The 27,931-nt window shown below is 47.9% G+C and overlaps 1 protein-coding gene across 1 annotated transcript; it reads right to left on the reverse strand.

Annotated features, from left to right (window-relative positions):
* Positions 1 to 992: 992 nt before the first annotated feature.
* On the reverse strand, positions 993 to 27,815 carry LOC135898969 (cystatin-2-like). The gene is made up of 4 exons (XM_065428226.2): positions 27,634 to 27,815; positions 19,216 to 19,452; positions 4,713 to 4,808; positions 993 to 1,176 (listed from the first exon to the last, which is right to left on the reverse strand). Exons 2-4 carry the CDS (start codon positions 19,444 to 19,446, stop codon positions 1,024 to 1,026), a joined length of 480 nt encoding a protein of 159 aa, XP_065284298.2. The 5' UTR covers positions 19,447 to 19,452; positions 27,634 to 27,815; the 3' UTR covers positions 993 to 1,023.
* Between the last annotated feature and the right edge of the window lie 116 nt (positions 27,816 to 27,931).

Raw genomic sequence — 27,931 nt, forward strand, 5'->3', positions numbered from 1 at the left:
GCGCATGTAGGCAAAGCCCCGCAATTATGATGCATATCGTAGGAAGCAGTCAGTTAGAAAACGTATACACTTGAAGATGTTGAAGTTCAGAGCCCTCTCGTGGTAGGCACGGAGCCCGATGTGAATGCATTCGTTTACTGCCATCTATGTCTTGCATGGTATTGTAAATTTAGTTCGCACATACCATTTCCTTGCATCAATCTTTTCTGGCCTTACGACATTTGCAATGATACTAAGATCCTGCAGCTTGACTTTACCTCATGACGGGAGCAAGCTCCAAAAAAGCACGCTTTGCTTGGCCTAAGTTGCACACAAATATTATATCAAGTGTGACCATTCGTCGTACAGTTGTGATCGTGAACTAGGAAGTTCGAAGAAGCGTATGCAGTATGCAGTGTATCTAGCATGTAATGATTTCGATCGGTAGCTTTTCATAACCTCCTAAAATCTTCACTGAGACTTTGTTCGTCATTCCTTGTGTTACAACTGCATGTAAAATGTAACTTCATGAAAGCATTTTGGCCATGAGGGCTTACTAAGAGAAAGCGATGTCTTTCTAAACTATCAGAGGTATATTTGCAGCTTTGAAGCTTTGGAAGGAACACGGTTATCTTGAAAGTATGCCCTTATAATCCGACTACTATGACGAGGTCGAGAACATGTATATCGCATGTGTAGCATAACAATCGTGTATTTTCAATGACGTTGTTGATCGTCATGCTTATTCTCGACAGCTTATTAAGTCATGGTTATTCCGCTGAATGTGTATTCGACGATCTTGTTATATTTCTGACTCTAAATCACCGTTTTCTTTTTCTTTATTTCCTTCATAACTCTGAAAGTCGTCTGAAACTTGCAGTTCAATTGCTTCTGCTCACTGAGGAGCGCCCCACCGCCCCAAACCACCGAGAGAAACAAATTTTAGACTACCGAGCATCGAGCGCTACTAACAGAAGGTGTTATCACTGTTCCAAGCAATGGGCAGAGGCTCGTTTTCTTCAGCAAAGGTTTCTTTATTCGGATCTACTTTCCGTAAACGGCCTGCCCTTTCACGGCCTGCCCTTTCACGGCCTGCCCTTTCACACCCTCTTGCCACTGGGAACACGAATGCGCAGCAAGTCGCCTTCGAGAGCTGCCGAACGGTGCGTAGACGACGGCCATGCAACTTTCCGTAGGCTGAAAAGGAGCGACAGAGATGTGTCGTAGTGGGCACAGTGTCCGTATACTCAGAATTGGTTGATTGTTTCAATTATTATTAGTGTATTTACGAATTCATTACAGGCCTCCAAGGTGAAAATGTGGCAGAGGGGAAGGGGGCCCTATACAGCTGGATAAACTAGCATTATTCGCACAATGAAATAGCAAGAAACATTAAGAAAAGGGGGGGGCTACAAAAACTGTGGAATGAAAAAAAAATGGAAGCATGAAAGCACGCGCCATAGAAAATTAGATGTTGCGCGAAAACTGTTGCATTGTGATAGGCCCGGAAACGAGGCGATACCAACTAATAAGTCACCGCAAACAAAAAGCAAGCAAATAAGAAAGGCAGACAACCACTGCATTGCTTCACACACGACAAAGCAATGTTGCGAAAATAAAGACTTACCGTATTTACTCGATTGCAACGCGAGTTTCTTTTTTTTTCATGATTTTCGTTGCTTGAACTCGACCTTCGCGTTACATTCGAATAACGGAAAAACTGACCATTTCCAAGCAATAATAAATCTCGCGGTTTTTGTCGTTATGTTGGCAACCTGAACGTCCCCATCCAATCTGTAAACAAGTCGATCAAGGTCAAAACTTGGTTTTTGTTGGAATCGACGCCATTTTCGCTCTCCTTGAGACTGGTGTTGCGGTTACAGTGCTGCAGCACTCTTCAAACTTTCGCGCTTCGACTCCGTCCATTCGTGACGTCATGGCAACTTAGTACAATCGGTATGACGCCCGCTTCGATGGCGAGCAATTCTGATGGCCGAGAGGGTGGCGAATTCCGCCGTGACTCGGCGGCTCGACGCCAACGATTCGCGGATGGCAAGACCAACGAAAGGTCCCCTTTAAATCCGAGGCCGGCCGGAAGGGCTGTGGACCTTGTAGTTACCTGGTAGTGTCCCCAAATGAAATGGTTTTGCGGCCTCTTAAAAAGCACCTAATATCGAACAAGCGTGGAGATTGATTCTCGGGCGGTCAGTATCGGAGATTGTTCCGCTTTCGCGAGGCTTGGCTCGTCCCGGCACCGATCCCTTCAGAGGCTGACAGCGCTCTTGCCACCGATAGCGACATTGCACAGCGCCAGAAACACTTATCGAGGATGCTTTCGGTGACGAGTCGCGCAAAATTTCACGTAAGTGAGCTTACCACTGAAAAGGATCGCCCTAAAGAACTTGTTTGCTAATTGTGATTTCTTGAATAAAGGTCCCGTTTCTTCCTCCTTTGCACCTCACGTTACACTCGCGGTTCATTTCGCTTGACTGGAAAACCGACCCACGCGTCACAATCGTGGTCGCGTGACATTCGAGTAAACACGTTCATTTTCAACCCGCTCAATGCCCGTTTCGAAAATATATTTTTAAGAAGAAAATAATCTGGATCCGATGAAAATACGCCTGGTTTTCGCATGCCTTCCAGTGCCTAATTTTAAGAAAAAGAACACAGCTGAACTTTCAACACCCTATATATATATATATATATATATATATGTATATATATATATATATATATATATATATATATATATATATATATATATATATATATATATATATATATATATATATATATATATATATATATATATATATATATATACGAAATGCCAAAGTACGTGCGATAAATTCAATGCAGATGCATGATAAAGATGCGGGAAGGTTCAGGTTGCTATTTTAAGGCACAAAAAGCCTGCATGGTTGACGGTGGCGGAATGTTCCACCAGCGGATTGCAGAACATATACGTCAACCAAAGCATAGCAGTGAATTTCTAATGCGGCACATGAGAACCGTCGATCAACTCAGTTGGGCTGTTAGAGGTGTCATGAATTTCTTCAGGTTACACTAAGCGATAGTTGGGCAGGACAAGCTCTCACGCCCTTCTCACCGCACACACAAAAAAAAGAAGCTACATTTTCAGCAAGTCGAAATGAGTAGCGTGACATCTATACCAGCAGTGACATGGTTCTCTACTACAACTCGACGCGAAAGCCAGTCATGATGAGATTTCGAAACGGTAATGCACTTTGTAAAAGTCATGTCGTCCTGCGTCTGTCACCTAATGCGACAATTCGAGAAAGCGTTTGTTAACGATGCTGAATTGTTTATGCTTATATTTGATGCAACGAACAGTAGAAGCTCAATAAGAGCCCATATCTTGTGAATAATAATCCGGGTTATATTAGGTAAGCATTTATGTGCTACTTCCAAAGCTGAAGCGGGAGAAACTAAGATGTCTCCCCGAGTAGTGTCGCCCCTCCAGAGGCAAGCAGTGCATGTGCAGGGACATTGTATATTGATTTGGATGAGTTCCGATGACAATAGAACGTGAAAGTCATTGATGAAACTTAGCGCATGGCATTTGTACTGGACAGAACACTGAATTCGCTGTCATTTAGACTTCTTCAATGCAATATTTAGCCAAGCGAATACTTTTTTTTTCTTGGCATCGCTTTTAAGATATTGAAATGCGCTTTTCAGAATAATGAAATGGTAGCACACAAGCAGCTGAATCTTTTAAAATCTAAAATGAGTATGACCATGTACTGTCCACCTCGATTCCATTGTTTCTTGCTTTGATGAAATGCCTGCAACCTTGCTGAAAAAAAAATTTGCGCTGTTAAAGCAAAACCACATATCGTGAATAGTGTTAGGCTCTCCGTCCTCGCCACTGGAAGCTCGCCCAAAAAAGAAAATTTTTCGTTAGAGGCAGGGGAGGAGGGGGCGAAAGTGTTTGCCTCGCTCAGTCACTTAGGTGTAAAGTTGGCTTCAAACAAGAAACCGCACCACTCATTTATTCCGCCCTCTAAGCCATGTTGCTCCACACCCGGGCAATGAGCCTGAAATTCTACCCATAATCTACCCATAAAGCTCTTGATAAACAGGCAGCAGTACTTTTCTAGTTCATTTCGCACGTTGTCAACGGTCGGACACTTCCCCTTCTAGTAATTGTTCTGGTATTCAATAGATCAACCACGCTCATTTTCATATCAGTTTCTTAGGGAAGCTCGAATACATGAAAGCACAAAAGTGGCCTTACACTGTTTCAACCATCCGCCATTCAAATTGCAACTACAGTTTCAAGATATCAGACTCAAGTCTAGTTGAGTTTTTGTAGGCTGTCTTTGATGAAAAGCCAACAGTGCTGCTACAATCTCTAAAAAATTGTGGGTCCTGCTGGCCAGGCGCGCACTCATATTACTCACTCTTTCTTTTTTCTGCTTTTTTTTTACCTTGGAAGAGAGTCCAGCGGGCTGGGCTGTCCTTATGGGATTCTTTTTCTCTGCGTTGCCTTCTGTAGAGCCTGCTCGTCAATGCGAAATGCCCCAACTGCCCTCTAGTTCAGTGCATATTGTTGACATGTGGAAACTCTTCTGTCTTAACACAACATATCACCCGTCGTTGACAGTGGACAACCATAATACAGTTGCAAACACATGTCCATCACTCTGGATACCTTTGGCAAGGCCTACATTCCTGCGCGTGGCGCCTAGTTGGTTATACTGTACCTCATACGGATTCTCGTTGCAGATCCTCCACCTTTCAGCTGGTCCGCACTTGGGTCCCCTCGTGTAAAGCACTCTGTAGTTGATGCCATTCACAACCTGCGACCAGAAGAAAATTATAGCGTCTACACTAGAAATTCGGGCATATTGCCACGAGTGGGCACTTATTTTTATTGCAAGAGCAATATGGACACTCCAGGCACTCTTCCGCCGTCGGCGTCGCTGTGAGGTTTAGTACAAGCTAAAGGGTGAAAGCGAGTGACAGCTTGCGAGGGTGAGCAAGTGATCACGGCTCATTCTCGCGCACGCAAGGGAGCGAGGCGGGGTGGAAGCGCGCCGCCTTCCGTCGCGCGAGACTCAAGGCGGAGGGAGGGGGGGGAAAGGAGGGGCCGGCGTCTTCTACTCAGCCGCGCACCCACCCGAGCCGCTGTGTCTTGAAAGCCATCTGCGACGGCGACACAGCCCACCACGCGCTGTGCTTCTGCGGCTTAGTTCGCGTCGACCAGAGGCGCAGCGCAAAGGTCAATTCGCACGCTGCTGCTGCAGCGTTTTCCTCACTCCAGCGTTTTTCTCAGCGAGTTTCCGCGGTCATCAAGTAAGCTGTGTTCATGTTTGCTTGTACGCGCGTGACACCATGCTTTTTAATTTAGTTACTATGCCTATGTTTACAAATTTATACGGCCGATTAAACTATTATCCTTACTTCCTATAGGTGTCGACTGATTTGCTATCGCAATCGATGCTTCGCCTCTCGGGTGAAACTGCGACTTTTTTTTCAGTGACCGTTGTTCTTCGGATAAAAGATGTCAAAGGTTATCGCTCAGCGCTTTTCTTCATCAGTAGTTTCTCGAATGTTGCCGATGATTATGTCTGCTGCCTTTGTTGTCGCCGAGCCTTGTGCAATCAGATTCTGTGCATGACGCGAATACTTGTGTACATTCTATAACTTCAGTACGCACTAGTCATTATGCTGGAAAATTCATCGAGCCATGTATGGGTAGCCAATGTTATGGAATCTCCTACAATAATTATTAGAAGAAACTCTGGCGCTAATGTGTGCGGGAGCTGCAGTAGGAGTGGTACAGCCAGCATAGGAATTCTGCGAGGTACGTGGATTTGCCTAAACTTCGTCCTACTGGTTTCAAACGACTTCGTGACTTTGTAAACCCATAATTTTGAGCAAAGTACTCTCTAATAAATTATTAAAGAAACATTAAGATTGTCCGACGGCAGGATTTAAACACAGGTCCTCTATAGCACAGAAGCTGATATTAAAACCATTACGCCACGGATGCGTACACCTACCATAGCCCCAGAACGCCCTTATAAATACCTCGTGAGCAAGTCAGCGCATGGGGCCGCTTGGTACGTTTCGATTTAGTTACCTTAACAGCCTGTACCGCTGCGGTTAGTAGTGACTGTGTGTGTTCGCAGAGTCTTCTGCCGTTAAAGAAATGCACATGTTCTAGCAAGGCCCCGCGTTACTTAACGGCCCTCTATCCAGCGAAGCCAACTGGGAAGAGGCACTCTGGAGCCCATCGCTCCAGACCCAACTACAGGCATTCCAGAAGACCCAAGAAAGGGCGGAACATCACGGTATTCCTGCCCCTACTTGAACGTGGCCAGCGTTTTCCGCGGGTTCGCGATAGGGGCCCCCGCGGAAGCTCCTCAGGATCAAATAAAGTTCACTGTCCGTCCGTCCGTCCGTCCGTCCGTCCGTCCGTCCGTCCGTCCGTCTGTCTGTCTGTCTGTCTGTCTGTCTGTCTGTCTGTCTGTCTGTCTGTCTGTCTGTCTGTCTGTCTGTCTGTCCGTCCGTCCGTCCGTCCGTCCGTCCGTCCGTCCGTCCGTCCGTCCGTCCGTCTGTCTGTCTGTCTGTCTGTCTGTCTGTCTGTCTGTCTGTCTGTCCGTCCGTCCGTCCGTCTGTCTGTCTGTCTGTCTGTCTGTCTGTCTGTCCGTCCGTCCGTCCGTCCGTCCGTCCGTCCGTCCGTCCGTCCGTCCGTCCGTCCATCCGTCCGTCCGTCCGTCCGTCCGTCCGTCTGCTGCTCTGAGAATAAACGAAGGCGTAAGACCGTCTGAAGCCATAAGCGCGAATACGAGACAAACTTTATGGCTAATGAATTCTGTCCACAGATGTGATTTCGACAATTGGTGATTTTGCACACCGGTCTCAATGTGTTGAGTGTTACTTGGTTTTCTGGCAACAGGTCCGGCAAACAAACAGTTAGTCTCGTGAATAGCGTTGTGCCACTTCTGTTGTACGCCGCCGCTACAACGGGGACATCTGGCAAAGCTGCTTTCACCTTCTTGATTTGGACGCCCCCGTCAAGCGCAAACCCTTAAGATCGCACCAACTTCGCCCTTTACCATTCGAGCTAACCGCAGGCTACAGAACTTGCCCCAGAAGCGCAGACTTCTACATGAGACGACCACGAAGATCGTGGCCAAGTCAACCACAACAATGAAGAACCGAGCATCGCCTCCACCCATCGCACTGCAGCAACACAGGGAAACACTTGTCTTTTCCGGAGCATAGATGGATCGTTTCGTGGGTTCTACGGTGCACAGACCTGACCCTAGAATTACGAAAGGGTCACAACCTCCAAGAACTGTGATTGTGGAGGGAACAAGACGACGATTTCGAACGCACATGTGCAAGTGCGTCGGCTCCCGTTTCTACAAACCTTTTGGACCAGATTTCTTGCCTCAACCCACAGGAACTGTGCATCAATCGACGCAGTTTGCTCCAAGGAACAAGCATCTACAGAAATCTTACCGGTGGGTTGATTTTTCGGACCTTTCCGAGACTTTTCCACCGCACTCCACGTTGGCGCGCAGCTACGCCTACCGTGCCAAACCATACGGGGCGGTCGGGCAGGCGTCGAGCCTAGGCCCAACGCATCGTCAAGCTAGAAAATGGCCTCCAACCCCAATGCCCCGGTTGTAGAAGGCATGGAAATCAATCCGGAGGAAGCGGAGTGCTCAGGCTGGATTGATGGATTGATGATGGAAGTCGTAAGCAAGAAGAAGAAACTTGCCAAGCGGTGTGATCCTAACGTGCCCACCGCGCCCACATCAGCCAAAGGAAGCGGTAATGGCGGCGCCCGCACAGCCGCACCACAGAAGGTATTGAGACGAGTCGTGGAAGCTTCCAGAATCGCGAACCTTCCTAGGAACCACTTTAAGACCATTAAAAGGCCTCGTGGAGGGCTCGTTGGTAAGAAGACGGACCTTATTATTTTCAAACGTGCGCTCGCCAAGGCGGCTTCCCTAACAGCGGAGCAGGTGTTCGACGACACGTTCTGCACGAACCCCTTCCAGAACATTCTCGTGGTTGCCAGGCCGTTCGAGGGGAACGCGCGCGCCTACGCTAAGGTTCAGCAGATTAGTATGGCGAGTGTCGTCATAGAAGTGGCGGCCTACGTGGCTGCGTCGGACGACACATGTAAAGGAGTGATCCGCGGAGTCAACGTGGACATGAGTGACGCAGAACTGACGGAGATGATTGTCAATCGGAGAAACCCAGGCGCTCTGGGGTTTTCAAGAATCAAAAAGACACCAACAGTGATCGTGTTGTTCGACGGACACAAGGTCCCCCTAAACGTCGTATGTGATGGTGTTCGCTACCCTTGTTCCTTGTATCGCAGGCGAGTAGATGTTTGGTATGAGTGTGGAGAATTGGGCCACAGGGCCGACGTTTGCCCGAAGGGTGAAAACCAGAACAAATGGCGCGGATGTGGCATGCTCACACCATCAGAGGATCATCAATGTGATCCCAAGTGCGCCATCTGTGGTGGGGCACACCAAACGGCAGACCGCAAGTGCAACCAGCGTTTCCAGGTACCATATACATCGTGCGCCAAAGACGGCGGCGCCGCAGGCGCGCACAGCACGCGCAGCTGACGGCACGACCACGTGGCTTCGACACAGGTAGCGGCGGAGAAGCAATGGCGGGCGAGAAACCCTTCTACTCCCCCCGCCGAAACATATCGGCATCGAGAGGACGCTCCCGATCCAGAGGGCGCCCCGGCAGCAGATCGTGCTCTCGCTCCAGAGGGCGCGACAATAGCAGCAGACGCTCCCTTTCGAGAGGACGATCGGGTTCTAGGGTCCGAATCCAGGAACCAATGTCCTGGACGGACAAGACGAAGATGAACATCCCAAGCGGCAAAAAGGTAACACAGGGCATCTCGCCGGTGCATAAGAGAGCAATCTGAGATATTAATGCTTAAGAAAGGCCGTACGAACGCCGTACGAAAGAGACCGTACGAACGCTGAGGTCTGAGTTCGAGCTCTTCCGTAACTCGCGTGAACCCCGCGAAGTAGCCTTAGCCATCCCAGTTAAGCAGAAGGGTCGAATAAGCGCAAAGCTATTGCCCCCCCCCCCCGCGACCACGGAAAGAGAGCGCACGCAGACTGACGAGTCCCCCGCTCAGGACCCTAAGCCAGAGCCAAACATGCTCGCGTCTATGAAGGTAATTGAGGAATCGCTCACGCAGATGAGAGAGGCCTTAGCCAGTCAATCTAGCACTGCCGAGCATATGGACAGTAACATCTCCCACCTAACCCGTAGAGTTGGCATCGTCGAGTCTAAAATGAAAATGATAGACTCTAGCAAAATCAAAAGCATCACCACTGGCACCATTGCAAAAGTTCAGAAAGTACAGCAGGATCCCGATAACACGAGTTGCCTGCAGGCTCTGCTAGTTCAATAGAAATGAAAATGGCGGGACAAACCGGAAACCCAATTATCTGGCAGTGGAATTGCGCCAGCTTCTTAAGGCGCAAGGCTGCTCTATTGCAGCTCATCAAAGCAGAAGCGATAATGCCGCACGTCCTGCTCTTGCAAGAAACACTTAGTGAGAAGGTAAATTTATCGGGCTACCGTTCGGTTAGCCAAAAAGGAGAAAATGGCACAGGTATTGCCACATTCGTCAGGAAAGACACCTCTTTTCAGGAGCACGAAGTCAAAATTTGTAACTCGGATAAGAAATCCGGTCTTGAGGCACAGTTAACTTAAATGATCCTCCACGGCAAAATCAGAAGTAACATTTTTATTTTCAACTTTTACAGCTCTCCTTCCGCTTATAATCATAATCTCCGCTCACTACTAAATCGGGTCGCAACCTCTGCGAAATCGCAGCCCTTAATATTCGCAGGAGATTTCAACGCTCCCCACCCGGCTTGGGGTTATGTAACACGAACAAAGAAAGGGTCCAACTTAGTTGCAGCGAGTACAGACCTAAACCTAACGCTGGTCTCGGACCCACGTTTCCCCACGAGGCTGGGAAACTCGGTCGCCAGAGACACGACTCCTGATCTCAGCTTCACTAGAAATGCGGTGACCACGTGGTCCAACTTACAGGAGAACTTGGGGAGCAACACTACATAATAGAACTCAGGACGGAAATAATAGCAGCTCCTCCCAAAACCTATAAATACATAGACTGGGACGTCTTTAGAAAAATAAGAGGTGAAGATGAGGCAGTATACGACACGTTCAGTGAACTGCCTGTACAGATCCAGATGGATGTCGAGAAGGCCACCAAGGAAATAGTTACAGATTTTGATGCCCCAGGGATGGACGCAAGGTTAGCGCACCTCCTGGAAGCCAAACGCTCTCTCCTTGACACATGGAAGACACAAAGACTCAATCGCAGGCTACGGAAAAAGATCGCGGAGCTCAATAAACTCATTGAGGAGCATTGCTCCGAACTTAATAAACAGCAATGGAGAGACGCCTGCATAAATACTTCGTTTAGCGCAAAACAACGGACACAAGAAAGGCGACAGGACAAGGCGCTGTGTCCATTGTTTTGCGCTAAACGAAGTATTTATAAATCCGCACCAACTAGCCTGCCAACACATTGTGCTGAGAGACGCCTGCTCGGCAGCCGATGGGAAGATAGGCAAAACAGGCAAATGGACCCTCTTCAAACATCTCTCAGACGATGGACAATCCAAATGTATTGAGAGACTAGTCATAGACGAATAAATTACTAAGGAAAAAATAGAAGGCATCTCAGAAGCCTCAATATTTCGGAAACTAGCAAACAAATGTCTTCCGATTAGCCAAAGCCCAGGTTCTCCCCTCCCTCAGTATGAGGGCGCGCCTGCCGCAAATCTGGACGTCTCCCTCCCGGAAGCTGAAATCAGGGAAGTGCTGCACAATTTAAACGGAAGGTCTGCCCCAGGCCCCGACGGAGCTACTAACCGGCTCTTAAGAAATTTGGATGACAAAGCAATTGAAGCTTTAGTGAAGGAGTTAAATGAGGTATGGGGAGGAGGGCGTTGTACCGGAGAGTCGGAAGAAGGCCGCAGTAGTCCTAATCCCCAAGCCAGGTAAATCAACTAGTTTGGAGAACCTCCGTCCTATCTCCCTTACTTCTTGCATTAGCAAAGTGGCGGAAGATGCAGTGCATAACAGGATATCGAGCCATATCGAGCGCAACGAACTATTCCCGTATAATATGGTTGGTTTCAGGCCCTTGCTTTCAAAGCAAGATGCCATGCTCCTGCTCAAAACACAGATAATCGACTCTCAAAGCAAAGATGTAAAAGGGATCCTCGCACTGGATCTATCCAAGGCATTCGATACAATTGCACATTACTATTTCCTTCACGAAATATCAGCCTTAAACTTAGGAGTTAAATTCTTCTCCTTCGTTGCATCCTTCCATGAGAGCAGGACGGCGGCCATAAAGTTGAGGCAATCAGTCTCGGGATATTTCACACTCGGAAAAAGGGCACTCCACAATGGGCAGTTATCTCACCCCTTCTGTTTAATATAGCAATGCGCAAGTTGTCGGAAAGCCTTGCAGCAATTCCTTACGTAGGTATGCATGATATGCTGACGATATTACAATCTGGTGTCCTGAGGATCAGAGGCTACGGTCGAACAAGCTCTACAGGAGGATCTGGATGTTACAGAGTCTTTCTTGGAAGCTACGGGACTGGCACTCTCGCCTGGAAAGTCGGAACTTCTGCTGTACAGACAGGCTGGACGAGCTGCTAGGGGACTCACCCCACTCGATCAGGTGCCCAATAGCGTTCGTACCAGAGATGGGCACACCATCCCGAGAGTAGACTCTATCAAAATACTAGGGCTTTCAATAAACTCAAAGGGATGCAACGCGAAGGCTATAGCCCAACTCACCACGAAAACTGAGAACATTATTAGATTAATTATGAGAGTGTCCAACAAGAAAGGCGGAATAGGCGAGGATATGCTCCTTAGGGCTCACCATGCTTTCCTCATCGGCCATGTCACTTACATAGTCGTGGCCCTCAATTGGACGAAAACGGAAATGGATAAATTAGACATGCTTATGTGCAAAAGTATCAAAAGGGTGATCGACGTGCCAACCACGGCTAGCACAGAGAAAGTCATGACATTGGGAGTACACAACACAACTTCGGAATTTATAGAAGCACAAAGATCAGCACAAATTATTAGATTATCAAACTGCAAAGCAGGCAGAAGACTGCTGAATGCGGCAGGCCTCCGTCCTACCTCAATCAGGGAAATACCACGCAACTTGATATTCAAATAAGGAACTCCTTTATTGTAGAGCCTTTTCCAAGAAATGTCCACCCCCAACACAATAAAAGTCGAAGGTTGGCGAGGGTTAGAACTATCTTAAAGAACATATCCGGAACAAAGACCTTTGTTGACGCGGCGCGACACGCCAGTGCCAACAGGTTCTCCGTAGCCATTGTCAATGACAGGGGAGAACTCCTCTCGGCGGCCTCGCTGAAGACCTCCTCGGTCGATGTGGTGGAACAGGCTGCTATAGCTCTCGCATTACTTGACTCAACGCGCAGAACGGTGTACACGGACTCCCGAGCAGCCGTCAGAGCGTTCGTATCGGGATTGATAGCCAAAGAAGCAGCCAGGATTCTGAACTCCAAACACCCATCTGACGTTGTTCACCACATAGTCTGCTTCCCAGCGCCCATGGGACCCGACGTATTACTGGGTCATCTGAACCCCAGTGAGATAGCCCACGACCATGCGCGAGGTTTCGTGTGCCGCGACGGGATGGTGTCTTGGGTGAGTTCGGGAGAGCTCGTCCACAGTGATCCACTAGTTACTTTTAATGAAATCACGTCTCATTACAGAGGGAATAGGCAGAGTTTTCCTTTCCCCCATCATACGCTCAACAGGTCACAAGCTAGCCCGCTCCGCATGCTCCAGACGGGGTCCTACCCCTCTAGGGGCTTTCTGACCATGCTCAACCCGGACATTGATCCACTCTGCCCAGATTGCGGCACTGAATTTAGCTCATTAAATCACATGCTCTGGCAGTGCCCTGTGCTACAGGAGTTTAACCGAGAAGAAGACTGGACGAAGGCCATCACAAACCCGAAACAAGACGTCCAGCTCCTGGCTGCCCAGAGGTCCCGTGAACGAGCGGAGAGGCATGGCCTCTCTGTGCCGACATGGGATCAGCCAACGGCTGGGTAGGGACCTGCAGGCCCCCGCTTAGCTCCTCAGGACCCCAATAAAGTCGTTTACTACTACTACTACTACTACTACTACTGTGATTCTGAAGACTAGCTGCACCACGTATATTTCTACATGCAAGACGCCGCGACGACCTGGTTCTAGAATCGTGATTAGCGACATGGGATATGTTTCAAAACCACTTCCTGACGGCGTTCACCAGCGTTGTACGCATGGAAATGGCTGAAGTTCTGCTAGAAGCCCGATCATAGCTATCGAATGAGAGCACTGCAATTTTCACGGAAGAGGTGATTCGGCTTTTTCGCCACCCCGACCTCAACAGGTCTGAAGAGAACAAAGTTCGCTTCGTAGTTGCTAAGCAAGAACTTTTCGCCGGGATGATATGGAACTCGCTGAAGACCATCGAAGAGTTTCTTTCACAGGAACAGGAAATATGACTGCCGTACGCCGAATAAGAACTACGCTGAATCTGGAGCACTAGACACCGAACACCTGCTCGAAACCATCAGAGTGATCGTGCGAGAGGAGCCAAAGAAGCTGCTGCCTTCAATGCAGCTTCATCGTCATCATCTTCGTCACAGCCTCAAGTGCTCTTAATTGCAGACATTGTCCATGACCAAATCCAGTAATCAATCAGAATTTCGCAACCGCCGCAGCCGCAGCCAGATTGAACTATGCCGCCGTCGCACCCCGCCAGGTTTCCGCGCCGCGCCCGTGCCAAGGCCCCGAAAGGCCGCCCAATTCTGTCGCCAGCCACCACCGCAGTAGCCAGCGCGCCCAGCTGCTGCCCTGCATAACTTCCCAATGAAGACGGGCATTGGTGCATCCCCGACCACCGCCTGCTTTGATATCACTGGGGTGAAGAAGGCCATGTCTACAGTCGTTGAACATTACGCTAGATAGATCCACGAGGATTCGCTGTCATTGTGCCTTACCAGCAACCAGGCGACCGCCCTCGTGACATCGCCCATCACCTGGAAACAATCAGCGGAGACCTCAACAGTATCCCCGTTCGCCGTCATCAGGACGCTGCCTGTCGCCGCAGCACCGACCATGCACTGGCCCAGCCCGTGGCTGGTCTGTAAGCACATATCCGTAAAACTAAAATCAACAGTCGATGAAGGTCGATGACAGTCGATGGCATTTCATCGAAATGCCAAAGATCCCCTGCAGCTGGTGAAGACACCGAAAAAACTATCTCGACTACTCCGTTTCAAGTGGGCCGTTCGCCGCCCAGTTGATGAAAGTTAACACTGCAAGGGAAGGCCGTCAAATTCGGACAGCTGGAGGACATCTAATAACGCCAATTCGAATCTCCACAGCATGAATTACCCTTAAGGACAGCACCTACCCTGCGACCTTCATTATCCTGAACGATGCTCACGAGACGCGTCTTGTCGGCATAGACTTCTTGAACCAACAGTGCGTTCACCAATTCGAAGTCCCTATTAATAACGCTACCGAAGACCAAGCGATACTGCCGGAGAGCTCTCCGAGTCACCGTGCTTTTACTGCGCTGGTAGATCAAGTCACTATGCCGCCTCGTGCCACGTGATGATTTCCGTCAGCGCAGAAGACACGGCAGACATAGAAGCGATCATCGAGAGTGGACAAGGCCTTTTGTTCGACCGAGAAATTGGCGTCGCAAGGGGAATCGTGCAATTGCGCAGAGGAAGAGCGTTGTTACTGATGGCAATCTTCAACTTGAATTTAAGGACTTGAACGAGGGCATAAAGATTCTTTATATGGGCACGTTGCAGCAGTAAGCGATACGCTCCTGCTCCTGTGTTCTACCAAACTTATAACGACGGCCGTGTTCCTGAACCAGCCTTCGATATTAAGCCGAGTCTTCGTAGGCCTAAACAAGAACAAGTCAAAGGTCTCCATCTGGAATACACGCACACCTCTTCATCGTATTCAAGAATGCAACGATCACGAGTCTTAAAGCATCGCATAATAACCACAGAATGTGATCGACCCATACATCGGAGCCTGTACAGAGTTTCGATCCCAGAACATGAAGCTGTAAAGCAACCACTCAGCGACATGCTGCGCGAAGAGACCATCAAGCCGTCCAAAAGCCAGTGGGCATGACCTGTAGTTTTGGCGAAGAAAAAGGAATGAACTTGCGTTTCGGTACCGACTATCGTCTCCTATACGTATATCCTCTTCCATGGGTATATGACTCCTTGGATCGACTCTGATATTCGAAGTAATTTTTCATCGATGGATGTGAAGACTGGTCACTGGCAAATTGAAGTTAACGAGAGGGATCGAGAGAAGGCGGCGTTTATTACGCCGAGCGGTCTCGCCGACTTCAAGGTCGTGGAGTTCGGGCTTTGCTCAGCACCTCGTTCGTTCTAGCGCGTCATAGACAGTGTTGGCTGACTAAAAAAAGCCGATCTGCCTTCTATAACTGTATGACGTCATAAATTTTTTCCGCCACTTTCGTCGAACACCTGAACCGCCTCAGAACAGTACTAGACAGAATCAATCAATCTGAAGTTACCCTGAAACCGGAAAAGCGTCGCATTGAGTACGAAGAGCTGCTGTTCCTGGGCCACGTCATCAGCCTGTCTGGCGTCTGTCTCGACCCACGGAAGACAGCTGCCATCGCAAAGTTTCAGCAGCCCATCGACAAGGAGGCAGTGCACAGATCCCTTGGTATGTGTGTCAATCGCAGACGCTTTGTCAAGGACTTTTCGCACACCGACAAGCAATTGACTACTCTAACAAAATATAACGCCGAGTTGAAGTGGGGGAACGCCACAAGTCTAAACATTTCAAGAACTGAAGCAACGCCTGTAGTCACCGTCAGAAGTTGCACGCTTCGACAAAGAAGCTGATATCGAAGTTCACACCCACTCAAGTAGCCTAGGCCTCTGTGCCGTGTTAGTCCAAAGGACAGATGGACTTGAAAGAGTTCCAGCTTACGCTAGCCGCTCGCTGTCGAAAGCCGAAGCCAATTATTTTATTTTCGGAAAAGGAATGCCTTGGAATCATTCGGGCTACGGTGAAATTTCGGCCTTGCCTATGCGGTAGCCCTTTCAAAATCTTGAGAGACCACCACACATTGTGTTGGCTGGCAAATATAAAGGGTTGCACATTGGAGCCTCAGACTGCAAAACTTTAACATCATCGTGACATACAACTCGGAACGGAACCACTGTAATGCCTATTGCCCGTCTTGGACGAGCCACGAGAAGACGATGAAGAGGAGGACACCTTCTAGGGAATAATAGGCGCTGACGACTACGCCGAACAGCAGCGGAGCTAAGAAGCCTTGATGAGTAATTGGAAGGCAAAATCGACGTTGTTGAAAGGGTATGTAGGTGAGGATTGCCTTCGACTTTTTTGCGAAAGGACGTCCTTGTGAAAAACCACTTTTCACCACCCCGCGCCAACAACCCTCAGCACTGCGGCCGGAAGTTCTCCACGGCCTGCACTACGACCCGGCTGCTGGGTACCTTGGGTTCTCCTGCACGCACCCTAGGATGCAGGAGGATGAGCCGCCGCCACAATCTTCGACGTCCCGACGTGGAATAAGAGCCCGGTGACCGTGTTTTTGACCGTGTCTTCAGCAAGCCGTCACTTTATCATTACTCGTCACACATTAGCCTCTTCGTCGCTTTCTTTCAATTTGTTTTTCGTAGTTCCGAATCAAGGTCATCATATGTACAGAGCTATTTCAATATCCGTTTTACTTCCGAAAATATTCCTAGCATATGTGTCGCACGATTAGACTGGTTTTAAGCAATATTTCAAGACAGCTTTGTTTCGACTGTGCGAAGGGTACATTCGTAATTTTCATGAATATCCTGCTTTTGTCGTACGCAGCAAACGTAACAGTAAGACAGTTCGCGCATAAGCGTGACAACCTAGTCCAGTAAGCCAAATGCGACAGCACAATTGTGATTCTACGCCTAACTTTCATGATGTAAACATTCGCAGGACGTATAGAAAAAAAGGGTAACTTCGAAAACACCGTACAACGTTCACACTCAGCTTTTACCTCAGAATATTTTTCGTTTCTCCTGCATTACTTCTTTATAAAAGAACGAATAGTTGCCTAACGCTATCCTAACATCTAATAATATATCTGTAGTGTAGTATTTGGATGCTAACCATGCATTATGCGATTTTGAACAGCAATCTACCATTTGGCAACAAGTTTTGTTGTTGTTGTTGTTGTTGTTGTTGTTGTTGTTGTTGTTGTTGTTGTTGTTGTTGTTGTTGTTGTTGTTGTTGTTACGCTATACGAACGCTGGAAGCCTGTTCGCGATCACCGCCGCTATGCTGCTGCGGTATCGACGGCACGTGGGAGGTTAGAAGGTCCTCAGAGACCCGCGGCGCGCTTAGTGGCGAGAAAGTCGAAACCTCTCGCGTTGCACTAAACCGGCTCTGGAGCGAAGCCACTGCGGCATCTGTGTTCCTGCTGCTGGCGTATAAGCGCCGTGGTGCACAAATAGCGCTCGTGCGAAGTAACTCTGCTGCCGACGGTCCCTCGCTTCTGGTGCGCACCACCCAGGTAGCTGTCGTGGCTCGGGTCGTTGCTCAGCACAGCAGGAGGGGCCTGGCATGCTGGTTCGTCCGCGCGTGTCGTAACATCGGCCGATGAGCTCGAACGTCAGCTCTAAGCCGACCTCTGCACGAAAGCGCCGATATTGCAATGCGAACCATTCTTGCCCGAGTCACTAATCCAGCTTCTTCTGTTTCCTTTTCTTTTTCTTTTTTTTTGTCGTGTGTCGGGTATGGTGCGTTTCGCGAAGGAGCCTTGTAAAGAGCAGCCAATAAAAAAGAACGAAACTGCGGTTTGGATAGTCATCCTGCATTATTACTAGCCGAATTAAAAGCTTTGTGCCATGAATGCAAGTGTGTAGAATTGCACAACTATCCATGACATCATGGGCCTCTTGGGAAGCAACTTTGCATCAAAGGTCAGGTATCCTTGCTCTAGATTTAAGTTTGCACGTTTAAAGGGCCGAGGGTCCGTCCGAGTATAGTCCCGCTTTGCTCGGGTTGCTCGCACAAGGCAATTTCTTTCGCACGAGCAGTTCCAGCGCGCCCACGTGACGGGTGTTGTTTTTTTCACATACCCCAAAGGCCCTTTCTGGGCGTTAGATAGGGCGGGGCGGGGAGGGGCTGTTACAGTAAACAGAGGGGGTTGCAGAAAACATATGAACAGTCATTAACAGCGACATCAATGAAACAGACACTAAATGATACCAGCGTATACAAAAAATATTACAAGCTTGTAGACATAAGGATTCAGACATAACTATTGGGGGATCCTCAGCGAACTATTCAGCATATGTACAAATCTGACATGACTTCTTATAGACACGACGCCGTGTAGTAGATTATTCCAACGACGGATGGCCCCAAAGAGTGGCGAGGTTTTAAGATGTTTGTACGTGGACGCCGGTTTACAACTTTGAAAGGGTGATCTAGGTGAGCGAAAATGCGATGGGTAGGCTTTATGTGAGAAGCCTCGAATGACGAGTGATTATGATAAAGCTTCTGAATATTATATAATATTCCCAGCAGTCTTCTCTAGTGATGGCAGGTTTAGTTATGCTTTAATATTAGTTATGCTGGAATGGCGTGAGTACTTTCTTGTTGTAAATCGGGCCGTTTTATTCTGAACAGACTCTAGCTTATTAATCAGGTATATTAATCTGGGTTCCAACTCAATGACGTATATTATATTTTCGGAGCGAACCAGAGAGATTTATGCAATAATTTTTTCTTTGTTCGGGATAGCCTGACGTAAGCGTCCTCTCATTAATCCGAGTGTTTTGAATGCTTTAGAAGTTATTGCTTCAATGTGGGCACATGTCTGCTGCAGGTGAGTCTGCTTAATTTCGTTGTCTGTGTTTCCTTTTCCGCCTTGCACAGCACGAAAACGTTGACTCGCCGCGGTTACAGGTCACCTCGTAAAATGAATTTCACTGGGTCCCACTTAAGAGCCGTTCGCTTCAATAAGAGCAGCAAAAACCCTCAGCCCTCCGAGAAGCTCGCCGCATAGAGACGTAGTCTTACCTGGGTCCACGCGGACAGGACCTGGAGCACGCGGTATATACGACCGCCTGGCACCACAGCCTTCCGTTCGGCGAAACGTGCCGCGTCAAGGAAGCGTGGCTCGCTTGGGTCCTTCTGCACCCAGCCTCCCGGTGGCGAACGGTGGCAACGCGTCGCTTCGAACGTCAGCAGTAAAAGCAGGAGAAATGTGGGGAACTGAGGTGTACCCCGGCCATACTCGTATTTCCCCATGCCTTGCTGCAAGAAGAAAAACAAGAAAGGGCGAGTATTGAAATAAATAACACCGTACGTAATTCGTAGTAACACTCGTGCACCCGTTTCAACTCTGACAAAAGAAACGACCGCAGGAAGTAATTATAATTTTTCAGGGAAATTGTAATAGCAGCGAGCGCTATTAGCGCCGCCTCCGTAGCACCGTGGCTGTGGCATTGCGCAGTTACGCTCGAGGTCGAGTGTCCGAAGCCGACTATGACGGTCGCATTCTGGTGGGACGGAATGCCAGAACCATCGTGCACCGTGTAATGGGTGCACGTTAAGGAACCCCTACCCGCCGTGGTTGCTCAGGGGCTATGGTGTTAGGCTGCTGAGCACAAGCTCGCGGGATCGAGTCCCGGCCACGGCGGCCGCATTTCGATGGGGGCGAAATGCGAAAACACCCGTGTACTTAGATTTAGGTGCACGTTAAAGAACCCCAAGTGGTCGAAATTTCCGGGGTCCTCCACTACGGCGTGCCTCATAGTCAGAAAACTGTTTTGGCATGTAAAACCCCATGATTTTAAGGAATTCCAGGTGGTCGAAACGAATGCGGAGCGCCCCCCCCCCCCCCACCGCTTCCACTACGGAGTGTCTTGTAATGACATCGTGGTTGTTGAGGCACAAAGCTGCCCAATTAATTTTTGATCATATGAATAGTGTGTCTGCTATACGCCATCTGTTAAGGAACAAGCACTTTCCCAATTACAGGTAATAGCATTATAATTGCCAGTCTTGCGTTAAGTACTCCTGCCTATGGCGTGGTGATTGCTAAGCTAAACTCTACTTGCGTAATATTCGTCTTTGAAGCGAGCCAAAATATACCTTCATGTTTTATGCACTCTTGTGCTAGTCCTGCGGCGCTCGCAGAAAGAGCGCGTGTCTACATGATACATAAGGCACAAGTATACTCATGCCCATTTATTTGCTAACGAACTGTTCAAGGGGCGATTAAAATTTTATTATTTATCACCTTATTTCTTTCCAATACTAGTGCATAGGTACGCGAATAACGCGTCTTCTATGCCTGGGCGTAGGAAGCCCTGCAGAGAGCGGCAACGATCGTCCACGAGTATGCCACGACCTGCGGCCTGAGCTGCGCTCCACAGAACTCGGAGCTGCTCATGGTACAGCCCGGAAGACCAAAGAAAGAGCCGTCGCCGAACATAATGGTCACCATCGACGGCACAGAGATCAAACTAACGCAGCAGATCCGGATACTGGGCCTGCTGTTGCGCAGCGACGGCAAGGCACACGCAGCCGCCAACAAAATCAAGACCACATCAGAGCAAGTCCTGAGCATGATCCGGAGAGTCACCAACCGGAACAGAGGAATCAAAGAAGACGACGCACTGCGCCTGGTGCAGGCATTCGTCGTGTCACGCTTAACGTACTCCGCCCCCTACCTCCAGCTTGTGAAGGTGCACCGCGAGACGCTGAAGACGACAAGGAAAGCAGTAAAACTCGCCATGGGCATGCCCGTCTACTCGTCAACGCAGAAGCTGCTGGAAATGGGTGCCCACAACACGGTGGAAGAGCTGGTGGAAGCACACCTATCCCACCAGAGAGCAAGTCTGAGCCGGACAGAATACGGTCGGGCCGTCCTACGCCAGATAGGATGGCAAATTGAACAGCAACTGACAACGGAGCCGCTCCACACAACGTGGAGAGACATTATTAAGACCAAGCCCCTCCCCCGGAACATGCAGCCGGGAAGGAACAACGAGAGACGCTCTGCGTGGACCAAGGCACTGGCTCGACAACAGGAAGAGGACCCCGAGGTCCTCTACGGACGCCTCGCTTCCTAAGTACGGAACCAGAGCAACGGCGGTCGTCACCACCATCGATAAACTGGTCACAGGCGCGTCGATATGGACGACGAATACAGCCGAAGCAGAAGAAGTGGCCGTGGCCCTCGCACTCACACAACCGGCAGTGAAGACCGTGGTCACAGACTCACAGACCGCCTACACAAGCTACCGCAAGGGGAACATCTCTCCCACGGCACTAGCGATCTGCACCAAATGCAAATCACCGGGATGGGCCGTTGAGCTCGTGTGGGTCCCGGCTCACTCGCAAGTGGAAGGCAACACACTCGCCGACCACTATGCCCGAGAACTGTCAATCTGGGCTGAGGACGAGCCAGAGCTACCGCACCCCGTGACAAGCTACAAAGAAATCACGCAAATGTACAGAAGCGGTAGAAGTAGGCCTCCCCATCCGCATCCGCAACCCAGCCGAACGCAGCAAACGATCGTGCGACGCACGCAAGCGGGGTCGCTAGCGCATCCCGTGCTCTTGCACAAGATGTTCCCAACAGAGCATGACATTTCATGCCATTTTTTCAGACGGTCAAAAGGCACTCTAGCACACATCCTTGCAGAGTGCACTGAGCTCAAGAACCCCCCACCATCCCTACCCCCCACCCTCCCCAGCCCCATCCCCCGAGCGATAGGAGACCTTGTTATCCAGCCCCGACCTACCGACCCAGCTCGCGCTGGCGGCTAGGGGCCAGGAACTGCTGCACACATATGGGACCTGAGAAGAAGGTTCCACCCCATCTGGTGCCAGAGCGCACCAACCGTCACTAAGGGCTCAGTACAAAAGTTGATTCTCTCTCTCTCTCTCTCTCTCTCTCTCTCTCTCTATATATATATATATATATATATATATATATATATATATATATATATATATATATATATACAGTGAAGCAGACGCGCGTATGAAACGGATTATTATTGACGTTTCGGCCGGGGTCCGGCCTTGATCAGAATACATAGCATGGTGTCAGTACAGTTAATATACATGTGCCTATCAACCAAATGAAGATACATTTACATGAAAAACGAATAAAATGAGCGAACAAAATGCATCCGAATCGTTCAAAGGATAGCTGACACGTGTATAGACCGATGGCGATTCCAAACATATCATCTAAAATGCAAAACATAAGAACGCACCGAAATTAATTGTAAAAACCAATCGCCACGTGACAACAAACGTCAATATGTGCTCAATATGTGCTATGTTATCAAGCAAACACAGACACAGAAAAAGGGGAATAGCGACGTACTTGTAGCAGAAGAGACAAGTGACGGGCTACAAAGACAGGCAACTCAATTTTCCTACACATTCATTCATACCACACGCGACAGTATCAAACTTATATATAAGGAAGGATTCGCGGGCTTCTCTATCATAATTTGAACGAAATCCAGATTCAAGCAATGTGACTCTCAGTTTATCAAATGAGTGGTCAGGAAGATGCACGTGTCTTGAGATGGGCAGGTTGGGCAACGTGTTAGCGTGGGATTTATGATTGTTAAAGCGGAATCTGAAAGGCCCTTCTGTTTGTCCGATGTACTGTTTTTTGCAGAGCGTGCATTCAAGCATGTATATTACGTTTTTTGTGTCGCAGTCGAAATCGCCTTTGATCTTTAAAGAAAAGTTTGAAGACGTACTAGTAACCTGTTGCGATGTGACCATGTAGGGGCATACTTTACATCGCGGTTTTCGACAAGGATGGCATCCGATGGCATCAGGGCAGTCAGTCTTAGATGATGATGCTAGTATATCTCGAATATTTCTAGCTTTACGGTATACTGCTTTAGGTGGATCAGAGAATATGTTTTTGAGGCGTTCACTTTGCATTAGAATATTGTGGTGTTTCTTTAATACATGCGAAACACTTGAGACTGACGCAGTGTGGGTTAGGACAATACTTGTCTGGGGTGAGGGAGTCGGTTTGTTCTTAATGCAAAGAAGCGTCCTTCGGTCTTGCGCGCCTGCGCGTTTTATTGCATCGTCAATTAATTGTGCTGGGTAATGATGTTTGGTTAAAGCGTTTTTAGGGTACCGCAATTCTTTTGAAAATCTGATTGCTCAGAACAAATTCTTTTAAAACGTAAGGCTTGGCTATAAGGAATGCTAGTCTTGCAATGTTTAACGTGACTGCTATCGAAGTGCAATTCTTTACATCTATCTGTCGGCTTTTTGCATAGGGCAGTAGACAGTTTATGATTTAGCACTGAAACGCTGACGTCAAGGAAGTTAATAGTAAATGCAGAATACGTGTGAGAAAATGATATGGATGGATGGGCATTGTTAAAGTCAGATATGAAAGAAAGCAGTTCCTGTTCCCCATGAGGCCAAATCAGAAAAACATCGTCAATGTAACGTTTGTAATAAAAAGGTTTTAACGTCCTGGTTAGCAAAAATGTATCTTCTAGCTGGCCCATAAATATATTGGCGTAGTTCGGGCCAATTCGCGTACCCATACACGTGCCACTAACTTGCACATAGTGCTGTCCTTCAAATTCGAAGTTATTTAGTTCTAAAATGAGGGCTAGCAAAGTTGCCAATGTGTCGCTATCGATGAGCTTCTCGGGTGATACAGATTCGTAGCAATTGACGACTGCCATGATGCCATCAGAATGTGGAATGTTAGTATACAAAGATGCTACATCAATTATGACCAAAAGAGAACCTTGAGGAATAATGAGATCGATTATATCCGACAGGAAGTGGGTAGTGTCTCTTACGTAAGAGGCAAACGTAGCTGGGATATAACTAATCAGGGAATCTACGTAGCTGGACAAGTTTTCTTTGACTATACCTATACCAGAAATGATGGGACGACCTGGGTTGTTTATCTTATGTATTTTAGGTAAAAGGTAAAAACGACCAGCAACAGGACTTAGTGGAATTAGAGAGTGAGCCGCATTGTCAGGCACCTTTTTCTTCTTGATGAGATCTACCACTGTGCTTATGATCAGAGATTTATATTGCTCAGTGGGGTCATGATCAAGGCGTTTATAAAATGTAGCGTCTGCTAGCTGTCTGTGGGCCTCTGCGGTGTAATCGGACTTGTTCATTACGACAACGGCACCACTTTTGTCAGCAGGCTTAATGACGATGTCTTTGCGAGAGGACAGCGTATCTAGTGCTTTCATTTCGCTGGCGGACAAATTACGGCGGAAGGGTGCTTGTTTTTGATACAGTTGCAGAACGTCTCGTTGTACTGCTTTGATATACATGTCCAAAAATCTGTCGCTCTGTGTAGGAGCGACCCAGTGCTTGCCAGAGGGTAATGCATGTTTCGAATCGCTTGAATTGGAGCGGTCATGGAAGTATTCGCGCAAGCGTAAGTTACGGGCGAAATTATTCAAATCTTTCAGTAGTTGAAATTCATTATGTCCACCAATTGCTACGAATCTGTATCACCCGAGAAGCTCATCGATAGCGACACATTGGCAACTTTGCTAGCCCTCATTTTAGAACTAAATAACTTCGAATTTGAAGGACAGCACTATGTGCAAGTTAGTGGCACGTGTATGGGTACGCGAATTGGCCCGAACTACGCCAATATATTTATGGGCCAGCTAGAAGATAAATTTTTCCTAACCAGGACGTTAAAACCTTTTTATTACAAACGTTACATTGACGATGTTTTTCTGATTTGGCCTCATGGGGAACAGGAACTGCTTTCTTTCATATCTGACTTTAACAATGCCCATCCATCCATATCATTTTCTCACACGTATTCTGCATTTACTATTAACTTCCTTGACGTCAGCGTTTCAGTGCTAAATTATAAACTGTCTACTGCCCTATACAAGAAGTCGACAGATAGATGTCAATATTTGCACTTCGGTAGCAGTCACGTTAAACATTGTAAGACTAGCATTCCTTATAGCCAAGCCTTACGTTTTAAAAGAACTTGTTCTGAGCAATCAGAGTTTCAAAAGAATTGCGGTACCCTAAAAAACGCTTTAGCCAAACAACATTACCCAGCACAATTAATTGACGATGCAATAAAACGCGCAGACGCGCAAGACCGAAAGACGCTTCTTTACATTAAGAACAAACCGACTCCCTCACCCCAGACAAATCTTGTCCTAACCCACACTGCGTCAGTCTCAAGTGTTTCGCATGTATTAAAGAAACACCACAATATTCTAATGCAAAGTGAACGCCTCAAAAACATATTCTCTGATCCGCCTAAAGCAGTATACCGTAAAGCTAGAAATATTCGAGATATACTAGCATCATCATCTAAGACTTACTGCCCTGATGCCATCGGATGCCATCCTTGTCGAAAACCGCGATGTAAAGTATGCCCCTACATGGTCACATCGCAACAGGTTACTAGTACGTCTTCAAGCTTTTCTTTAAAAATCAAAGGCGATTTCGACTGCGACACAAAACACGTAATATACATGCTTGAATGCACGCTCTGCAAAAAACAGTACATCGGACAAACAGAAGGGCCTTTCAGATTCCGCTTTAACAATCATAAAACCCACGCTAACATGTTGCCCAACCTGCCCATCTCAAGACACGTGCATCTTCCTGACCACTCATTTGATACACTGAGAGTCACATTGCTTGAATCTGGATTTCGTTCAAATTATGATAGAGAAGCCCGCGAATCCTTCCTTATATATAAGTTTGATACCGTCGCGTGTGGTATGAATGAATCTGTAGGAAAATTGAGTTGCCTGTCTTTGTAGCCCGTCACTTGTCTCTTCTGCTACTAGTACGTCGCTATTCCCCTTTTTCTGTGGCTGTGTTTGCTTGATAACATAGCACATATTGAGCACGTATTGACGTTTGTTGTCACGTGGCGATTGGTTTTTACAATTCATTTCGGTGCGTTCTTATGTTTTGCATTTTAGATGATATGTTTGCAATCGCCGTCGGTCTATACACGTGTCAGCTATCCTTTGAACGATTCGGATGCATTTTGTTCGCTCATTTTATTCGTTTTGTCATGTAAACGTATCTTCATTTGGTTGATAGGCACATGTATATTAACTGTACTGACACCATGCTATGTATTCTGATGAAGGCCGGACCCCGGCCGAAACGTCAATAATCCGCTTCATATGCGCGTCTACTTCACTGTGAATATTTACCCGGACCCAGAACTGCTTTTTTTTCTGGTATATAAATATACAGTAAAAGCTCGTTAATTCGAACCGCAAGGGGAAGCCGCTTCAGTTCGAATTAACGAAAGTTCGAACTAACGAAAGTGAAGGAGAGCAACAGTACACTGCGATTGGGAAGCAGTAGGGAATGTCAGAAATTTGGCGAGTCAGAAAGTGATGGCGTGTGCCGCGGGCACACGCCATCTTCAAGTCGATGCTCTGGGTCCGACTGTGCAACACCACCGATGTCCACCGAAACGAACGTTAGCCGAGGCTAACGCGGCGGCTGATACCTCCTATGCTGAAAACAGAGGTACACAACCGATGAAGACTGCCGAGACAAAGACGCCGAACATATGAAGGTGGCGAAGGCCCTGATTCGTTCGTTCTTGATTGCAAGCGCAGCTGCGACGTACTTGATTCGCTGCGTTTTGGCGCTTGCCGTGCCATTTCCGCACAACATTAGCAGCTATACAAGATTTGCGAAGCCTCCGAGATTCGCAACGGGCAAGAAGTCTCGGAGGTTACGTAGAACGGAGAGGCGGCAGCCGCCGTTGCCTTCTGGCTGACCCCGCGTCGGTTAGATTTTTTCCGATTTTGCCTTCTCTAGCCGTTCTCCCCGTTTCGGAGGCAATACAGCCTTGTGTGTAGGCAGTAGGCGCGTTTCTCTGGCCGTGTGCCAGGCGAGCGTAGTTCGAATTATCCGTGAGGGAACCTTCTCGCGTTCGAATTAACGGACTTTTTTATACATAGACTTCTGCGGAGCTTGGCCGGACCAAATCGTACAGTTCGAATTATCCATAAATTCGAATTATTGAAGTTCGAATTAACGAGCTTTCACTGTGTATATATATATATATATATATATATATATATATATATATATATATATATATATATATATATATATATATATATATATACATATGATGAGGAAAACCAGAACTAGGTGAAAGCAGGAGCCTACTCGCAAGCAGTATGTTTTAGTGTAATCTTGCAATACCCAAACAACCTCCCAACCTAAACATTCATGCAGCAGATAAAATTGATATCGCAAGCATTCGGAGTATTAAAGATGAACTAGGGCAGAAGAATAAAATTAACGCCTGCAAGCGATTTACAAAAGTATCAGTGCCGTGGCGCTACGGCAATACTGATACCACTTTGAAAGTATGAGCATAGCCTAGGCGCGGACACAATTTAAGCCATAGTTGGTCATTCCAATGCTGCTTACCCAGAACGCCCGGCACCGGAACGCACCAAAAAGGCTGGAATGCACACTCGTCCGATATCTCTCCGACGTCGGTATATATAGTCGGCCCTCCCAACCAGCGATCGCGTGCGGCAGCCAACGATGTCCTGAGCGCACAATTTGGCGCAGGGGATTTTTTGGTTCCACCCCAGCTGTACGTCTCACGTGTATGGGGCGAGAAGTACTGGGCTGCGTGCGCGACAATTTTACGTCGACAGCTCGACAAGGCTCATCGGCGTACGTCTGAATTCTGGGAAGAAAGTTCAATTTCTGAAGACAC

This window comes from Dermacentor albipictus, chromosome 7 (genome assembly GCF_038994185.2).
Source record: "Dermacentor albipictus isolate Rhodes 1998 colony chromosome 7, USDA_Dalb.pri_finalv2, whole genome shotgun sequence".
In the NCBI taxonomy this organism is placed as follows: Eukaryota; Metazoa; Arthropoda; class Arachnida; order Ixodida; family Ixodidae; genus Dermacentor; species Dermacentor albipictus.